This window comes from Cheilinus undulatus, linkage group 22 (genome assembly GCF_018320785.1).
Source record: "Cheilinus undulatus linkage group 22, ASM1832078v1, whole genome shotgun sequence".
Lineage (NCBI taxonomy): Eukaryota > Metazoa > Chordata > Actinopteri > Labriformes > Labridae > Cheilinus > Cheilinus undulatus.
The window spans coordinates 4,317,494-4,337,563 of NC_054886.1; the positions used below are offsets into that span (position 1 = coordinate 4,317,494).

The window sequence follows — 20,070 nt, forward strand, 5'->3', positions numbered from 1 at the left end:
AAAGATCATCCTGTTACCATGTCTTCAGCCAGTCATGAGCTAGCCCTCCTCCACCACACCTTTACATCTTTACATTAAGTCATGGTTGACTGTATCAAAACCCTTTTTAAATCGATAAATTTTCTGTGTTTTGTTTTCAAAGTCACTGAACAGCCATCCAGTAAGAGCACCTAACTAAATTATGATGCACATCAGAAAATAAAGAAATAAAAAAAATGGCTGATTGGTTGTGATCAGGCTTTTCACATTTGAGTTACTAAAATAGTAAATGGCATCTCTATGCTGCACAGACCCCGCCCCTTTGATAGACTCCGCCTCTTTAAACCTCATGTAGGACATCTGCTGTATAAAGAGTGATAACAGTCACTCAGTCTTGTGCACAATGAGGAAGTTTATCTTGGTGTCAGCTTCTCTTCTCTGCAGCCTCTGTAAGTACGACACTATTTACTCCTCACCAGTGACTGCTCTGATTATCATTTAGAGATTTAAATTATTACATCCTCAGCTGAAGTGGTCACATGTCTGTTTCAGTTTGGATGGTTGGCTCTGAGTCTCACACTCTGGAGGTCCAGCCTGGTGAAGATGTCACACTGCTCTGCTCCAACTTTACCAGTTCTCCTACTCAGATTACCTGGTTTAAACTGGTCATCAGAAGAGAGTTTCCCTGCGTGGCCCACATGCTTCAGTATGGTGAACCTGCTAGACTCTGCAGTGGATTTCAAAAGGGAAAATTTGAAATGACATCAAACAACTCGACTGTTTTTCTCCACATCAAAGAAGTGGATTCATCTGACTCTGGGCTGTATTTTTGTGGGTATAAGGTGGGCAGAAATCCAGTGATTGTTGATGCTACATTTTTGGAGGTGCAGGGTAAGTTTCTACAAAGTTTATTCCATCTTTTAAGTTCCTTTGAATGGGTTAGTGATGCACTGATACTACTTTTTAAGCCTAAGCATAGGTACATAAATTTGGGTATTTGCCCATACCGAACAAAAATATGAACTCTAGGGCAGTTCTTAGAATTATTTTGGAAGTATGAACCAGATGAAAGTTTAGCCATATCTCCATGTAGTGTTAATGTGATGAATAGGAAGCCAACTCATAACACTTTTGAGAGCATAGTACAATAATTTAACCAAGCCCCTCATGATTTAAAACTGTGCCGACGCCATTTGCAGCAGTACATGCATCCGTTAGCATGTTTACACATTCACCTTTACAGACCAGATACCTTTCTCAGCCCAGGTACCAGCTCTTAAACTTGGGTATTCACCCAAATTATTTTAAAAGTATGTTTTAATTACATCAGATGTTTCCCATTCTGTCCTCCTGACAAGTTAGCAGCATAGTCAGCACTCTACTCTGCTTTTGTCATCTTCATTTATGACAAAATATTTCCAAACTGCAAACACAGCTCCAGCTTCAACCACCTGTTCATGTACTGAGAGGCTACTGTCCTGCTGAGTACAGTTTCTGCAATCTTATATCAGGTTAACTACTTACTGTTAACCCTCAAATACCAACATGACGGCAGCAGGCTTTTACCGTACTCAAATGTTGCAAGTAATTAAACTTTTCAATGTCACTCAAATACTGTAAGGCTCTCTGTGGCCACATGCTTCACCTCATATGTATATTAGAACTAATTCATCTACTTACCCTACTAATAACTAATCTATTCACTGCACTAATTTCTAATTTAATCTACTTCGGTGTTTCTCAACCATTTTTCCCTGGAGCCCCCCCAGGACCCAGGAGAGAAGAAACAATTACATACTGCTGTTAAAAATCAACATAAATTTTAATTGTTTCACTGATAAAACCTTAAAAAAGGCCTATGCATGGTTTTGTTATCAAAAGACCTTTGTATAAAGTACTTAATAACTGCTTTATCACGGTTTTAAACAATATTTGCAAATCTAGTTTTGGCAGCCTCAGAGCAGACAAAGCCCCACCCCCCTAACATTTTTGGCGCCCCCCTTGGGGGTCCTGGACCCCAGATTGGGAACCAATGATCTATTTACTGTACTCAAATTCCTATATGATTCATTTTTTCACTGTTACTCAGATTGTGTGAGAAGGCTCTCTGTGGTTAAGTGCCTTATTTCTGACGCTTATGTGCACTTATCAACTATCTGGAATGATCCTATCTACCTCGTGTAAATCTGACCACATCCTTATAATTTTTTATTCTGCTCATGTCTAGTCAGCATGCTTGCACCCTTTGCCCATCTCGCAACCATACTTTCAATACACACGGCTTGTATATACTAAAAAAAATCTTTTAACACTTCATTTAAAAAGCTAAACAGAGTCAGAGTCAGTAGTTGGAGTAGCAGACTGAGGTATGCAGAATGAGATGAGTGGAAGATCTGGACTAGATGCTGATGAACTGAAAGGAGGTGGCTGGGGTGGAGGCGGGTCGCATTGAAATGATCGGCTGACTGTAAAAGAGAGAATGACAGATATAGAATATGGCAGGTGCATGATGATTGTTCAAATTACATTGTGGCAGAAACTGATTAGCTTAGTACTTGAGAGGGAACGCCCATAATCAGCTGATCACAGGAGCGGGAAGAGAGAAAGAATGGAAGAAGGGAGAGGTGTGAAATGTCCTGACATGCCAAGATTTTCCTCAGTTTTCTTTCTCCACAAAACCGACTACACTGATCGCAGTTATACTGATGGAAAACTTAAGAGGGGTATGGGGGCAGAATTTTCCCAGCATGCTCTTGAGCATTGTGCTTTAGGACTAAAAGTCAAAGGAAGTTATTTAAATATGATCTGATGTTGTCTGTTATGCGGTATGCACTGTTAAGACGATTTTGCATGTTAAAGATGAAAGCGTTGCTTTTGTGGTTTGACACTTTGGCAGCGTGAATGAAATTACCGAGTCGATTGCACACAGACACTGAAATGTGTCACAATATGAGCGGCATTTGACTACATTTAAAGTAGAAAGTATGATTATGTGATTCCAGTGATAAACAGTTTATGCTAAAGCTTCATGTATTTTAGTCTCCAGTGCTTAAAAATCTGTGGGCCATATTCAAGTACAATTGAGTTAATCTAACTTAACTTAAAATATTGATACCTCATAAATACTTCATGTTGTTTTGAACATCAGGTCTGATGAGTGTAGTGATGATGCTGCAGGTTTTGTACCTTGCATGTTCAGATGAACTTACTACAAATGTAGAAAAGTTGATCAGTTGACAAAAGACAGTCAGTAGATATTTGTTGGCTCATATCAGACTTGATTTTCACAGACGTTTGTGTTCACAGGTCTGTTTTTGTCACCTCAGATCACACAGCATTGACACTGCCAAACAAGCTGCAACAAGCATTTCACACTCATTTTCACACTTGCACAAGAACTGTAGACTATGTTTCTCTTTTATGCATAACAGCTGCTCTACAATGTTCCATATGCATACACTGTTTTTTAATTTTTCCTAAAACCTCGGTATAAGCTTTATCAGTCCTCAACAATTATATTTCTATCTGGGTTTTATTTGACAACATTACCAATGATGACAACGGCATCTTTTTGCAAAATAACTTAAAATCTAGTGTCCCAAACTATTCAAAACAGAGTTTCAAAACACTCACTAGTTTCAAAAGGACTGAAAACAGAAATCTGTTGTGATGTTTTGCATTAGGAGGTCATTTATAAAGGTATTTCAAAATCAGAGCTATTTCAATGAAAAACATTTTTACAGATCCAGTTCTATATTAACATAAGATCCCGTCTTTGATATCACCTTAACAACTCTCTCAACCGTTGAACTTGTAAGTCCATGTATAGTTTCTGCCTGTGTTTCCTCTGAGGATGCCAGAATAGCCTCCCAGAGCTGCTGTTCTGGGGTAAACTGCCCTCCATCCACCCTTATAGAGCTTCCTTTAAAGGATGCTCCACAGGTTCTCAGTAAGGTTAAGTTTTTCTCCTTTTATGTCTCCAGCTAGCAGCCAAGGGCTCAGTGGGATTTTTTGCAGCATGGTGTTATCTTTCATGACAATTTTACTCTGGAAGGCACAGTTCTTCTTTTTGTACCATGCAGTGTTAATTTTGTCAACTGAAACTATGACTAAAAATCTTTGTCGACAGCCTTTATTTCCATGACATAAACTAGACCAACCATCCACTACTCCTCCATCTGAACCATCCAGGGTTGCACAACAGGAAACAAGACTGTTTGAAAATGAGTCTTCATGTATTTCTGAGCCCACTGCAATCATTTCTCCTTGTGGGCGTTGGTTGAGGGTGGCTGAAATACAGCTTCACACACATCAGCAAGCCTCTGAAGGATTCTGCATTGAGAGGTTGTTGGGACTCCAGAGGCACCAGCAGCTTTAAATACCTGCCTCCGACTCATCAGTGAATTTTTTCACAGATGTTCTCTTAATAACGATGAATTTGCTTTTACAGAAACTTCCCTAAATATGCCCTGAATCACTCAGATCTTTTCACAGTTTGGTGGTTAATGTAAGTACCAAAACTGTGTGGCGGGAGCTTCATGGAAAGGGTTTCCGTGGCTGAGCAGCTAAATGCATGCCTCGCATCACCAAGTCCAATGCCAAGCTTTGGATGGACTGCCTGACCGCATTGTTCCAACTGTAAAGTTTGGTGGAGGAGGGATTATGGTATTGGGATGTTTTTCAGGATTTAGCGTAGACCCCTTATCTCCAGTGAAGGCCAGTCTTAATGCTTCAGCATACCAAGACTTTTGGATAATGCTATGCTTCCAACAGTTTGGGGAAGGTCCTTTTCTATTCCAACATGAGAGTGCACAAAGCACAGACCATAAAGACATGATTTGATGAGTTTGGTGTGGAAGAACTAGACTGACCTGCACAGAGCCCTGACCTCAACCCTAGCGAGCTCCTTTGATGAACTTGGATGGAGATTGTGAGCCAGAAACATCCAAAATTTGTGGAAAACCTTCTAGGCAGAGTGGAGGCTATTACATTTGCAAAAGAGGGGCAGCTCCATATGAAAGTCATTCTTTTATGTCCATCTAAAAAAATAAATCAGATTGTGAGCCACAAGCACTGAGCTGAACAGTGTTATTTCATGATCTGTTTTGTTGTAGATGATCTGGATGGAATGACAAAGCTGATGCTCCTGATCCTGGCTGGTCTGGCTGTTGTCCTCGTAATGATCATCATATGTCTGGCTGTTAAAATCAGACAGCTTCAGAAAGGTGACACTGACTTTTCTTCATGTTTCACATCCCTTTTTATCAAACTGAAACTGTATGAGTGAAAAAACCACAGCTATATCTACAGCTGACCATGTTTTATTTGTAACGTAGCTCAAAATGAAGAAAAGAACCCACAGCAGAATGAGGTAAACGTTCATTTCGTTTTTCTGTACTTTAGCTGACATGAAACCACCAAAACATGATTAATAATCAATAATATTCCTATGATTGTTATTAATGTGTGATTGGAAATATTTGATTCACAGGGTCCCGGCTCAGATGACCTGAACTATGCCGCCGTGACTTTTCATCCAAGAGCAGAGAGAAACCACAGACAGGCTTCAGACAGAGAAGTGGAACCAGATTGTATTTATTCAGCCACAAGACAGACAAAAAGCAACTGCAACTGAAAACAGAAATAATGCTTTCTTTTTAATGCAACAGTGTGTTTTGAATAGTTTCTAGAAGTGCCAACATTTTAAAAAACTTTACATTTATATCACAAGGGTCAAAAGTCCCAATCTTATGTCATACTTCCTTCTTATAACTGTCTACAAAGTAATGTCTGTAACTTTGTGTTTTTCCTGCTGCCTCTCTTGGCCAGGTCTTGAAAAAGAGGTTTTTAATCTCAATGGGACCAACCTGGTTAAATAAAGGTTAGATGAAAATAAAATAAATAATGTCAAACAAAAATTTAAAAGTAATTGTATAAATTTTCAGCTCATGGGCGGAGTGAGGGGGCTTCAGCCCAGAATGTTTTCTTAAAAGCCCCGAATCTTTCAGGTTGGTTGTTAGTATGTTGCTTATGGCCTTGCTGATAACAGCATGTAAATGTAATTTTCAAAGTAATTTAAAAAATCAGATCTTTATTTTTTTCTTTACTTTTAAGAACATATATATGGAGGAGAATTAGGGACATTTAACAAAAAATATGGTATGCATTTTTTAGAAATTCTAATAAAAACGACAGAAGTTTGACTTTATTGCAGAATTTTTAAAAAGGCATGCCGTTTTTTTAATGGCCCTAATACTCTTTTATATCAATACACTCACTGCAGTGTAAAAATACTTTTAGAATTGTTCTAAAAATACAATTTTCAGCATTTTTGTGAATAAATTAATATCTCCAACCACAATTAAGAGTTTCAATTGTAAACTTTTTCACCAAATTCCTACCTTACTTATGCAATTTTACTTAAAATGTAAACTTACGACATTTTTAGGAGGCAGAAGTAAAAATTACTGGTCTCCAGCATGGTGGATCATTGTTTTAGAATGATAATGACACTTTTAGCTCAGTCAGGTGAGAAAAAATGATGTTATTAATGAAGTATTTTTTTTCTATGTTGAACAACATTTTAAAAAAGGTGCATAAAACTGTGCATAAAAATTCTAGTGAAGTGCCCGACCCTTGGCCATCTTTAGTTTGGGCTAAGCCCCGGATTTTAAACATGTCTGGCCCCGCCCCTGATTCAGCTCCTTTAAAGTAAAAGACATAATTCAACAGAGTCCAGCCAACTGGAGATCACATGAGAGCAGTGATTGTAGTATAAAGACACCTGTGTCTGGAAGGTCCAGTCGCTGGTTAATTAGTATCCCTGGCTACCATTACACCATGGAGACAAAAGAACACAGGTGATGGAGACAAAACATTTCCAAGGTACTGAACATCCCCAAGAATTCAGTGAGAGAGACCACCAAGACACCTATGGCTACTCTGAAGGAGTAACAAGCCTCAGCAGCTGAGATGGGAGAGACTCTGCAGACAACAACTGTTGGCTGAGTTCTTCACTGGTCAAAGCTTTATGAGAGAGTGGCAAAGAGAAAGACACTTGGAGAAAACTCAGATTCAGTCTAAACTAGAGTTCACCAAAAGGCATGTGGGAGACTCCATAGTCAAGTGGAAGAAAGTTCTTTGGTATGATGAGACCAAAATGGTGCTTTTAGGCCATCAGACAAGACGCCAAACACTGCACATCACCATAAACACATCGTCCTCACTGTGAAGCGCGGTGGTGGCAGCATCATGCTGTGGGGATGCTTCTTGGCAGCCAGCCCTAGAAGGCTTGTAATAATAGAGGGTAAAAACGAATGCTGCAAAATATAGAGAAATCCTAGAGGACAATCTTAATCAGTCAGAGTGCAAGCATACTGCAAAAGCTACACAGAAGGGGACATGCCGGTAGTCAAGTGGTTAGGGAACGCACTCTGGAACGATCACTCTGCTCTTTGACCCCAGGGTCTCCACCTCTGACGTTTGATCTACAGTCATTTCCGACTGTAGTGTTCCAACTACGTATCCCAGAAGCCCCGAAATTACTCACAGGGAGCGTGAGAGCGCCCCCTTGTGCAAGCTGCCGAAAAAACACTTTGACATATATATATATATATATATATATATATGGATATAATTCATGTTTTTAGTTGCTATCATCTCCACATACGGCATAAACGTGTTTCATTTTAAAACATGCATTTTCTTTATTTCTAATCATTGTATTTACTTAAGGATATCTAGCAGGCTAACCAGCTAGTACTATGACATGACCTCTACAAATGAACACAAACATTTACTGAAGTTATCAATTATATTCAAAAATCTATTACACCATAGTTTATAAAGTGTAACACACTCAAAGATAGATTTATCTGATTTTAATAGTCAATTCATACATTTTTTTTATCACTTAAAATTTAACTGTCAATCTATTCCGATTATATTGTTGTCAAGCCTTCTATTGTAATAATTTTTGTCAGATACTTTTTGTTCCATTTAGCACTTCTAAGTATTGTTTTATTGGTGGGTTGCAAACATCTTTTTCTCTGTTTTTGTCTCGTACCCCACAGGTTTCACAGGAATGGTAAGGCAGCATTGAGCAGGCGAATGCTCAGCATCACCCACATTGGGCTCTGCCCCCTATTGCACACTGCACTGAGGGGCTCCTCCCATTGGGAAAATCTCACTACAGACAGGTTTGCTCTTCCCAGATAGAGAAACTTTACTAGGATAGTTGGCAGAAGAGTGGTACTGTGAATGTGTGATCAAAAATCTGCACAGACTGAACATTAAGGATGTACCAGGAACTGGTGGATCACTTTAAACTGAGTAAGAAAGGAGAATTCATAAATACAAATAATGAGGACTTGAGATTCTACAGCAGATTAAATTTGTGGAAGAACTACTTTTCATTCATATTAATAATATTCCCTTGTATCTGTAGCACGTCACATAAAATGAACTGAAAAGAAGAAGAGAAAGTTATAAATCTCTGCAAAATCCCCATTAATATGAACTGCAAATTTCAGTATTGATTGAAAATAAAGCAATGAATAAGACAGTTATTACCAAAGACAGAACCCTTTATTTGATGCTGCTTTTATGTCTTGGTTAGTCTTATAAACACACCTGCAGGGAAAACAGATGTAAGCTCAAGTGGTTATATTTAGGTTATGTCATTTCAAGTCAAAATGGCATTATTTAGTTTAAAATCTGTAGCAGCATTAATGATGATCCTGCTTGCCATCATTTGCAACAATTCAGCCTTATTTTCTATTTTGTTTGAATACTGTTAAAAAGGTTTTCTACTGAGTTTCCAAAGGGAATGGTGTAACAGTGTCCTCTGCCAGAGCACCTGCAAACCTGATTGGTCAAGACCGTGTACCATGGTCCAACTAGTGTGCTGCATGTTAATTTGCTTTAGAACATTTTTGTCTTTTTGATAAATGTGCTGTCTATCCATGTGATATTTTTATGTGAACTTTCAAAGTCAATTTGATACATTTTTGTGATCATACTGCTTTGTGATCATATTGATCTTTAGATGGTTTCTAGCTAAAATCTTAGCTTTACTAAGAATCTCTTTGGTGTATGTTTTCAACCAACAGTTGGGTAAATTGTTTACTTTTATGTTTTTGCATTTTTGAAGTTCATTACTAAAACAGTGACTGTGAGAAACACAATGCACTGATGTTATCAGGTACATATATGTACATTTAATGACATGCTATATGTTTTTAACCAGTGGTTGTCAGCATTTTTTCCTTAGGCCCTACCCTAGGAGAAAAGCTAAGCACCCCAGGACCCACTCAGAAATGTTCAAATCCATTGTAATTGTTTAATTGTAATCTGAACATAATATGCCCACATAAATACAAAAATCAATGTATAACCTGTCCATTGTTGCGACAGTGTGCCGCTCTTGAAAACTGCAAGAGGATTGATTAATTTTAACAAAAACCTCTAAATTCTCAAATTTTAAAAGTCATGAATTTACAAGAAAGTGGACATGTTTTACTTTAAAAGTTGTAAATGTAAGTGAACAAAAACGTAGTGTTTTTGAGATTAAAAAGTCAAAAACCAACCATTATTTTCAGTTTGGTTTCTTGAAAAATTTTGGTCTAACACTATTATAAATGTAGGGTTTTTACAATTTTAATGTTTTTTTGTTTCTGTTGTCAAAATTTAAGACTTTATAAACTTTGAAATTGTAAGGTTTTTTTTTTTCTTTTGTATATTTCCTACTTTTTAAACTCTAAAATTCTGAGGTTATTTTCTTGTAAACATCTAATCTAATTTTCCTCCCTAAAAATGTGAACTTTTTTGATTAAAAATCAACAGATTCTCTTAATTCTTAAAAAAATATTTTAGGTTGGTCTTTATACATTTTGTTTCCAATCATGATTCTTAAAAATATATATGTACATCTAATTTTGACAACCTCAGAGCAGACAGGGTCCCACGACCCCCTCCTGAGATCTTTGGGGTGCACAGACCCCAAGTTGGGAACCAATGCTTAGACAGTCTACACAACACCGTCCCTGTGTTTTATTAAAGCTTATCACTCCAAGTGTGACTGTGAATAACCTTCTGTGGCTATCAGAATAAACAGGATGCTGGGGCCAAAGGTGAAAGTTGATTCGTAGTTTATCATCACCACTACACTTCTTTCTTTTTTTAATCCTACTTTAATGGCAAAATGAACACAGGATTGCTTTCACAATTTACATTTACACATAGATTTACATGTGAACTGACACCAGAAGTCAGGCTTAAGTTGGAATCTGCAAAATAATATCCCAACATTGTCAACTGTGTTATTCAGTGACAGGATTGCAGGATAGAAAGCTATTTGAAGGACAAAATACTTTGTTTTTAACCATATAAATGTTGTAATCTTTGCTTTCTTAAACTGACGTTGACAGTAAGCAAATACAGATGTGTAGTCACATTTATACCCAGTGTAAAACTACACTGTTTATATTGAAATGTAACTTTAAAAAGGCTTGAACTCTGCATAGGCTCAGGTAGAAATAAAGAAAGTACAAGTTTTTTCCACAATTACAGACTGAGAAGATTTGACAACTTTGACAAATCTGATTTTTCTGAGGTTTATTAAACAGTTTTAAGTTAGATGTTCTAATAGAAGCTTTCAGTCATCACTACTAAACATACTGCTTTACTTACTAGTGCCACAGCTTCAGTGCCAAGCATCCTAAAGCCTGTATGTTGTTGAGATCTAGGAATCATTATGAGAAAGGGATCGGTTGGTCGTTTTCTTAGAACCACACTGCATAAGATCATTTGTTACTGTAGTTAGTGAACTCCTTCAGAGCCCAGTTTTTCATTTCAATCTCCTGCCGTAATCTGCAGTACTCCTCGGCCAGAGTCTCAAATTCTTTGCCCAAGATCTTAAACGAACCCAGTTTCATCTCAACGGACTGCTTCTCCACCTGACAGGCCTTCAGCTCGGACTCCAGCGTCTGTCTGAAAATGAGCAGTGACAACGTAAAACATTTACAATTTTCTTTGTATCAAAATTTTCTGCAGGCTTAAAGCAAGTAATTAAAAACTGAATTCTTGTTTGGGTGGAGTGGTCTGAAATAAATCAGAGTGAAAAAGGAGAAACAAATCAGAGATGGACAAAAGCCTCTTACCTTATTTTTCTATGAGCAGATATCGAGTCCACTGTGTATGTGTCCAGTTGAATTTCCACCATCTCAGTCCTTCAAGGGAAGAAGAGAAAATTAGTTATCAAAATAAAATGCATTTAAAGCCTCAATTCCAAAAAGGTTGAGATGCTGTTTAAGCTGTAAACAAAAACAGAATGCAATGATTTACAAATCTGATTAACCCATATTCTATTCACATGAACAACATATGAGACGTTGAAACTGAGACATTTTACCATTTCATGAAAAATATTAACTCAATTTGAATTTGATGGCAGCAACACACCTCAAAAAGTAGGGACAGGGCCATGTATACTAGTAAGGAAAGGCCTCTTGCTGAGCTTTCCACACCTGGACTCTTGTACTGTGAAGCCATGCTGTTGTAGGTGATGTGGTTTTACATTGTCTGGCTGAAATAGTCAAGTGAGCATATGTTGTTCTAAAACCTCAATCTACTTTTCAGCATTGATAGTTCCTTTCCAGATGTGTAAGCTGCCAATGCTAAAGGCACTAATGCAACCCCACACCATCAGAGATGCAGGCTTTTGAATGTGTGCTGATAATAAGCTAGATGGTTCCTCTCTTCTTTAGTTCCCAGGACACAGCGTCTGTGGTTTAGAAAAAAGTTCAAATGTTGATTCATCTGACCACAGACCAGGTCTCCATTTAACCTCAGTCTAGTTCAAATGAGCTTTGGCCCCAGAGTTCTGAGAGACTCTGCCTCTTCCCATCATGATACTGACCTGTTATCAGTCAGCCTATTCAGGTGTGTTCAAACTATGACCCGGGGTCTAAATGCGGCCCACGGCTCAATTTTGATTGGCCCGCAGCAAATCCTTGAAATAAATAAAAAATTACCCACATTTGAACATGACGCGTGTACTTGACTGTATTCTACTTCATAGTTTCAGGAGAAGGCGATGCTGCGGTTCTAATTCTGTAAACAAACATTTTGACAAGAAGAACTTGTTGGTGTGTTTTTTGTGTGGCTTAATTGAGACAATATTCTACATGGTAAACATACTGGCAACCTAAGTAATAACATTATCTTATTTTCTAACTCCCTGATAGGTTACAGCAGCAAATAGAAGAACCAATAATATTCCAGAGGCAGAGCCAACAGTAGTTAGGGCCAAGCAGGGCTCCATGAAATCTCACTGGCCTCCCCGTTTACCTGAAAATGATTCTCTATTTGCCTTGTAAGCCGTATAATTGAGTGTTACGCGTTAGTTCAGGCAGGCCACGGAGTTGAGCACTGCCATAATCACCCAAGCCCTCATCGACTGATGACCAGCTGACTTGCTCTAAGCATGCTATTGGCTAACAGCTCTCATGCTGCCATATTTAAATTGCTCTTGCCTGGCCACGCTCTGTTGCTCCCTCTGCAAGCTGCTCTCACAACCCTCCTCCACCCCAGCTCCTCCTTTATTCTGCTTCTGACTTCATCAGTGTCATTCTGCTATCAATGAACTAGCCATTTAGGCATACTCCATCACTGAGCATACAGTATCTTAACCTACATTATACTGGTTTTACATTCTTATACATTTATCTACGTGGCCCCCGTGAGAAAAGTTTGGACACCTCTGATCTAATTTGTTGCAAAATGCTCCATCACCTGTTTTTCATTAATACCATGTACTTCTCCAGCCTTTTTTGACACATCCCTACTTTTTTTGAGATGTGTTGCTGCCATCAAATTCAAAATTGGATAATATTTTTCAAATTAATAAATTCAACATTTGATATGTTGTTTATATTCTATCAGAATACCACACGGTTTTTATCAAATTTGCAAATTGTTCTGTTTTTATTTAAATTTGACAATAGTTGTGATGACTTTCACGTTTTAATCTTATGCTACTGAATAATCCTTACTTGATTTTCTGAAGGACTAATTCAAATTTTCCCTCAAAATAATCCAACTTCTTCTTGTCCAAATCTGTCTGAATTCTTAGCCTGTGGTCCAAGATGAGAGACTGAAGAAGCTGAATACTCTTGATCAGCTCCTGGACACAGACCAAAAACAAAGAAAATTACATGATATCAAAATACTGCATTGAAAAGACTTAACAGAATATATTTAAGTCTTCCATACACACAGTTATTAATAGGAGAATCTCTTCAACACTGAGGATATGTATAATCTTACAGAGAGGTAGAGCTGAGTCTGTCTTTGAAGAAGATTTGCGTTTTTTCTGCAGGTTTCTTTCACGCTCTCTGCTCTTTTCTTCTCTTTGTCCAGCTGAGCCGATAAATGGGAAAACTTAATGGTTTTCAGACCCTCACTTTCATTCTCTAGGTGACACAAAACAACATCAGGTCATCTCACAGAAAACTGGCGTGATAAAGGATGAACGGTGAATGAGATTTGCACCGGCAGGAATGGGCAGATCTCATTTTCCTACCCCACTCAGGTTGATAGTAGGTGAGGAGGCTCAAACACTTCTTTTTCAGATGTTTCTCCAGCTCTCCTGGAAGACCCTGTTTCATTCTTTGCACATTCTGTTGAAGATAAATGCTGCTTAAACTCTCAAACAACCAAGGCAGTCATTTTGACTGATTTCAAAATTTGCAACATCATAACTTTGACGAAATAAAACCTTTGTACCAACAGGACCCGGACATTTCCTAAATGTGTGTATACTTGATTCTAACATTTTATCATTAAACTTTCAAAACACAACAGAGATCTGAGTGTTACTATCTCGAATGACCATAGCAGTCAAATTGACTGCATGCTATTTACAAGGGGTGTCATATCTCACTATTTGCTACATTTTCCCACTCTCTCTCCTGCTCTATTGTTTGTTTGTTTTTATGCTCTGTGAAGCTAAAATCTAGCTACACAGTGCATCCAGAAAGTATTTATTTCATTTTGTTGTTACAGCCTCATTCCAAAATGGAATAAATTCATTTTTTTTCCTCAAAATTCTACACACAACACCCCATAATGACAAAAATGAAAAAATGTTGTTTCTTAATTTTTGCAAATTTATTAAAAATAAAAAACATCACATGTACATAAGTATTCACAGCCTTTGCTCAATTCTTTGTTGATGCACCTTTAGCAGCAATTACAGCCTCAGGTCTTTTTGAGAATGATACCACAAGCTTGGCACACCTATCTTTGGGCAGTTTCACCCATTCCTCTTTGCAGAACCTCTCTAGCTCCATCAGGTTGGATGGGGAGCGTCGCTGCACAGCCATTTTCAGATCTCTCCAGCAATGTTCGATCAGATTCAAGTCTGGGCCACTCAAGGACATTCACAGAGTTGTCCTGAAGCCACTCCTTTGATATCTTGGCTGTGTGCTTAGGGTCGTTGTCCTGCTGAAAGATGAACCGTCGCCCCAGTCTGAGGTGAAAAGCGCTCTGGAGCAGGTTTTTATCCAGGATGTCTCTGTGCATTGCTGCATTTACCTTTCCCTCAATCCTGACTGGTCTCCCAGTTCCTGAAAAACATCCCCACAGCATGATGCTGCCTCCACCATGCTTCACTGTAGGGACGGTACTGGCCAGGTAATGAGCAGTGCCTGGTTTCCTCCAAACATGGCGCCTGGCATTCACGCCAAAGAGTTCAATCTTTGGTGCCTTTTGGTAAACTCCAGGTGGGCTGCCATGTGCCTTTTACTAAGGAGTGGCTTACATCTGGCCACTCTACCATACAGGCCTGATTGGTGGATTGCTGCAGAGATGGTTGACCTTCTGGAAGGTTCTCCTCTCTCCACAGAGGACTGCTGGAGCTCTGACAGAGTGACCATCGGGTTCTTGGTCACCTCCCTGACTAAGGCCCTTCTCCCCCGATCGCTCAGTTTAGACGGGGGTCCAGCTCTAGGAAGAGTCCTGGTGGTTCTGAACTTCTTCCATTTACAGATGATGGAGGCCACTGTGCTCACTGGGACCTTCAAAGCAGCAGAAATGTTTCTGTACCCTTCCCCAGATTTGTGCCTTGAGACAATCCTGTCTTGGAGGTCTACAGACAATTCCTCTGACTTCATGCTTGGTTTGTGCTCTGACATGCACTGTCACCTGTGGGACTTATATAGACAGGTGTGTGCCTTTCCAAGTCATGTCCAATCAACTGAATTTACCACAGGTGGACTCCAATGAAGCTGTAGGAACATCTCAAGGATGATCAGTGGAAACAGGAAGAACCTGAGCTCAATTTTGAGCTTCGTGGCAAAGGCTGTGAATACTTCTGTACATGTGATGTTTTAGTTTTTTATTTTTAATAAATTTGCAAAAATTTATCAAAAATAAAAAACTAAGACATTGTCATTATGGGGTGTTGTGTGTAGAATTTTGAGGAAAAAAACAAATGTATTCCATTTTGGAAGGAGGCTGTAACATAACAAAATGTGGAAAAAGTGAAGTGTTGTGAATACTTTTCGGATGAACTGTATGTTGGTGTCAAATAAATAAATAAAAATCTCATTCATCATAATTTTCTTTTTGTGTCCTGAGGTGTTTTTTACCTTTCCATCAATTTATCTTCCAAATCATCCAAATTATATGCAAATAATGTCTGAGCAGTCAAAATGACTGCTATGGTCATTCTAGTAGTTGCAGAATTCTGGTAGACCGAGTATTTAGGGCTGAATAAACTTAGTTCAACACCCTTTGCTGCAAAATCAACCACTCATCCGTTGATTCATGCACCAAAAGTACATTTTATAACTCACCTTCTCTGGTGGCATGAGGTCAATCACTTGTTGAGGGCTCAGACCCAGGACCGAGGGCTGATCCTGGTTGGTAGTGCTACTGGGATCAAGCTGTCGGATACACTGAGACACCAGCAGACACTTCTCCATCGTCTCATGGAACTATGGGCAAACACATTACCATATATAGATTTTTATTGTCAATTAAGAGTAACCCACACAATTTCACGTCATCATTCTAGTTAACATGAAAATCCAGAGTAAAGCTTTCAAATAAACTATGCTCTAAAGTCTTAATTATATCTTAAGTAGCCATTTTAAACTGAATGGAAACCTAATTTTCTTACCAAGAGTGATTTTAAGACTAAATATGTGTTGTCTGTGATTAACCGTTGGTTGTTTGCGTTAATCGACTACTGAATGAGTATGTGAAATAACTGTACCATGTTCTGGTCAGGAGGCACAGTAGCATGGTGCTTCCTGATGCAGTGCTCCTGGATCATCTCCTGCAGTCCTTTGTAGAGGCTCTCAGACCTCAGCCAGTGACGCCTTTGACTCTGCAACTTCTGCTCAGCCTGGAGAACACAGCAACAGTAGCTGAAAAATACGGAAAAACCACTAAACTCTGCATTAATCAAGCACAGACAACTTCAATCTGTGTGGCTGCAGTTCATTTGTATTAACACTAGAGGTCAGTAAGTCATTCAGAATTAAATGTACATCTGAAATGAACATATTCTTTGCACAGAGTGGGAAATCCAGAAAGTTATCAAGCTATCAAGGTCTCTGCAATTTTACATCATAAAACATTTTTCTGAAATTGTTCCACAATTTTGAGAAGCAGTTTTTGCAGATTGGTAAACCTCTGCCCATCTTTACTTCTGAGAGACGCTGCCTCTCTAAAATACTCATTTTACACGTCATGTGACTGACCAGTTGCTAAGTAACCTACTTAGTAGCAAAATGCTCATCCAGCTGTTTTTCGTTAGTACCACTTACTTTTCCAGCCTTCTACTGCCCACTCCCTACTTTTTGAGATGTGTTGCTGCCATCAGATTCAAAATGAGCTGAAATTTTTCATGAATTACTAAAATGTCTCAGTTTCGACAGCTGATATGTTGTTTATGTTCTATTGTGAAAAAAATAAGATATATTTGGTTTTCACTGGCATTTTACACATTGCCCCAACTTTTTAAATTGTGGTTGTATTATTATAAACAGTGCAGTCTAGACCTGCTCTTCTTATACAGTGTAGCAAGTAAACATCGTGAATCAATGCTGCAAAAAAACAGACTGTTCTGACTGACTGAATGTGAAGCACACTGTGCTGCAATGTGTATGAAATGTGGTATATCAATGGAGTTTGGCTTAACTTATTAACCACAGCAGCAATTACCTGTAAGTCACCTGTTACCATGGTTACAAATTATACCCCTACAGCTTCCATTACCTTGTCCAGCTCTGTTTTCAGTGGGACAGTGAGTCCAGTCTGGTCCACATGCTGTGACAGAGTAGCCAGGAGTTTACAGAACTGAGGATTCTGGGTCAGATCCTCTTCTGTCATGTCGCACAGAGGGAAGGAAGCCAAAACTGGATGGGAGATCACAAGCAATGTTAAATTATTATCTACAGTCAAAGCAATGCAGTCAGTGTTACGGTTAAACTAGTGACCATATTAACCGTTGCCATGGTTACATCAGATTTAAACGGTCTTGTTTGGATTTTCCACCAAAACATAATTAATGTGATTTTTTATGTTTTAATTAAAGGCCAAACAAAGTGGCGTAAGGTGGGACTCCTTAAGCCCTCAACATATGATACGACGACAGCCACTTAAGCGTTTGACAGAAAGTCACCAGTTAACACGGTAACTCTTAAAACCATAACACCAAAACTCATTCAATATCCCAGTTGTCTTCAATGGGTGCAAATGCTGTTATAACCTTTATACATTTTCAGCCTTCATTTAAACTCCTGAAGTAGTGACATGTGAACTTTAACAGGCTAATTTCAACAACGAGAAGCAGAAAGTGCGTGTTAAAATCCTTACCCTGTTGGTGCAAACTGTCCCCCTTCCCGAGTGACGATACCTGTGAAGGCTCAAGACCAGCCGACATCTTCTGAGCTATGCTGTTCTCCTTGTTAGCCTAGAATCGTCTTAGTTTGGGGATTTCTATCTTTAACGCTGGCAAGAAATCGATATGAAAACAGACGGTGCACTTCCTGAATAAAGTTGCGCGCCTTTACAAGAAAACCGTTCTATTGGCTAACTGGCGCATGTCGTCATCACGCAGAGGATGGAACGTGTGGCGTCACACATCATAGCAACCTAGGTTTTCGGAAACTTCTCGGGTCCGGAAAAAATACACCTGTCGCTGGCCCTATCTCTTGGGGGGAGGAGACCCGAGGGGGCGCTCTGCTCTCTTCCTATCGTGGAGCAAGAGTGGGCTTTACTTCTAACCCTTCTGCTTTCTTTTTCAGGATTCGGGTCTGAGTTGTTTTTTGTTGTTGTTGTGTTTGTTGTTGTTGTTGTTGTTGTTCAGAATTTTGACTTTAAGTCAGAGGAGAGCCTTCTTGGATCTCCAACAGGGCTGTTTCTCGCTTTGTGGGGGCCCTATCCAAGAGGCTGTTTGGGGCCTCTATTGCCACACTAGGATGGAGAGATTCCTAATCCATTAGATGATCCACAACCAGCCTATTACACTTCATGTACAACACAGGCTACAGTCATGATAACCTCTCATACTGAATTATTTATGGCCGTGATCATCGACTGGAGGCCCGAGGGTCACATCAGGCCCCCACAGCTTTTTTCTGGCCCCTAGAAGTTTAATAAATCCAGACAGTGTGAAGAGAAAATAAATATGTTCTGCTGTTTACTTTTTTAAAATAAACACAGCTACAAAGACGCCCCAAAACCAACTGAGATTGGAACAATTTTCTGATGTATGAATCAGTGTTTGATATGTTTGCATAGATCAAAGTATCAGCCACCATGTTTAGGATTCATGATTATATGAATCAGCTATTCTTGACTAAAACTGCCTTCTTCTGCATCAACTTTTTTGTCAATGTTTTTCTTCATTTTTTTTAAATCTTTTAAGTCAATTATTTTGCAAGTTTTTTCATTATTTGTTCATTTTTTTTTTGTTGTTTTTTATTTTTTATTTTTTTGTCCTTTTTTCCCTTATTTTGGGAGAGTACAACATACATGCATAAGAATCGACCCCTAAAATCTGTTTCCTGCACAGATTTTCCACCAATCATCACACAGCATTTTAGCATCAAAGGTAGTCATAAGCAGCAAAACAGCCCCAAAAATGTGAAAAAAATATCTCAATGTGGCAGGCTGCAGTATAGGAGATCACAAAGCTAAAGGCTAAAATTACAAGAAAATATAAATATTTTGGCAATAATTTATTAATTAGACCAACGTGTTCATATTCATTCCTCTGAAAGTCCAGCCCCCAAATAAGAACAGAATAAAGCTGGCCCTTTTGAAAATATAGTTGATGACCCCTGATTCATGGTCTTGACTGTTTTTTTTTTCTGTGGACAGACCAAACAGTCATATACAGCATATAAAATACACACTAAACTCAATAAATCAATCAGAATCAATCCTAAAGTAATGTTCAGAGGCAAATATCTGAGAAACATCTTCCACTGGATGATAACATAGCAGGTACAGTATCTGCACAACAACACAGTTTATCATTGCAGCTTATTTAATTCTTGTATCCTACATTTGTTTTTAAACATATAAGGGATAAAGACATTTTAATTTTCCTTGGATGAAGCTGAACATTCAGCTTTGGGGCCCCCTCGTGGCTTGTGGGGCCCTGATCTCCAATGCCCGGGTGGAGACTGTGTGAGTCAAAGAAAAAAAAAAAAACAGAATTCTGAGTTATGTCTCAGAATTTGGAGTTTTTTTCCTCAGAATTATGACATCTGAGGTTTTTTTGGTCAAAATTCTGACCCAAAAAAAAACTGAATTCTGAGTTATGTCTCAGAATATGGAGGGGTTTTTTCTCAGAGTCATGAGTTTTTTTGTTCAGAATTCTGACTTTAAGTCAGAGGAGAGCTCTGAAGAGCCTCTTGGAACAATTTGACCTGATTCTGAAAATTAAACCTTTTAAACCTGGAGCTGGTTTTATGTCGGGATTATTTTCCCCTTTTAAACCTGTAGCTGGTTTATGTCAGGATTATTTTCTCCTTTTAAACCTGGAGCTGGTTTTATGTCGGGATTATTTTC

The 20,070-nt window shown here is 38.7% G+C and overlaps 2 protein-coding genes across 2 annotated transcripts; one reads left to right on the top strand and one right to left on the bottom strand.

The window, feature by feature from the left end:
• The first annotated feature begins 382 nt into the window (after positions 1 to 382).
• On the top strand, positions 383 to 5,716 carry LOC121504927. The gene is made up of 5 exons (XM_041780035.1): positions 383 to 428; positions 532 to 870; positions 5,094 to 5,204; positions 5,316 to 5,350; positions 5,471 to 5,716. Exons 1-5 carry the CDS (start codon positions 383 to 385, stop codon positions 5,612 to 5,614), a joined length of 675 nt encoding a protein of 224 aa, XP_041635969.1. The 3' UTR covers positions 5,615 to 5,716.
• A 4,862-nt stretch (positions 5,717 to 10,578) lies between these two features.
• On the bottom strand, positions 10,579 to 18,046 carry LOC121504754 (HAUS augmin-like complex subunit 4). The gene is made up of 9 exons (XM_041779814.1): positions 17,866 to 18,046; positions 17,266 to 17,405; positions 16,259 to 16,390; positions 15,837 to 15,977; positions 13,562 to 13,658; positions 13,306 to 13,451; positions 13,032 to 13,162; positions 11,139 to 11,207; positions 10,579 to 10,968 (listed from the first exon to the last, which is right to left on the bottom strand). Exons 1-9 carry the CDS (start codon positions 17,930 to 17,932, stop codon positions 10,782 to 10,784), a joined length of 1,110 nt encoding a protein of 369 aa, XP_041635748.1. The 5' UTR covers positions 17,933 to 18,046; the 3' UTR covers positions 10,579 to 10,781.
• Between the last annotated feature and the right edge of the window lie 2,024 nt (positions 18,047 to 20,070).

What these genes read in the sequence shown, in the direction of transcription:
- LOC121504754 (XM_041779814.1), bottom strand. Translation starts at nt 17,932, where the DNA reads ATGTCGGCTGGTCTTGAGCCTTCACAGGTATCGTCACTCGGGAAGGGG. An exon ending in TGAAAACAGAGCTGGACAAG is followed by an intron (nt 16,391 to 17,265) that starts GTAATGGAAGCT and finishes TGTGTTCTCCAG; the next exon opens with GCTGAGCAGAAGTTGCAGAG. An exon ending in TGCCTCCTGACCAGAACATG is followed by an intron (nt 15,978 to 16,258) that starts GTACAGTTATTT and finishes GTTTGCCCATAG; the next exon opens with TTCCATGAGACGATGGAGAA.
- LOC121504927 (XM_041780035.1), top strand. Translation starts at nt 383, where the DNA reads ATGAGGAAGTTTATCTTGGTGTCAGCTTCTCTTCTCTGCAGCCTCT. An exon ending in AATCAGACAGCTTCAGAAAG is followed by an intron (nt 5,205 to 5,315) that starts GTGACACTGACT and finishes TTTGTAACGTAG; the next exon opens with CTCAAAATGAAGAAAAGAAC. An exon ending in AGAACCCACAGCAGAATGAG is followed by an intron (nt 5,351 to 5,470) that starts GTAAACGTTCAT and finishes TTTGATTCACAG; the next exon opens with GGTCCCGGCTCAGATGACCT.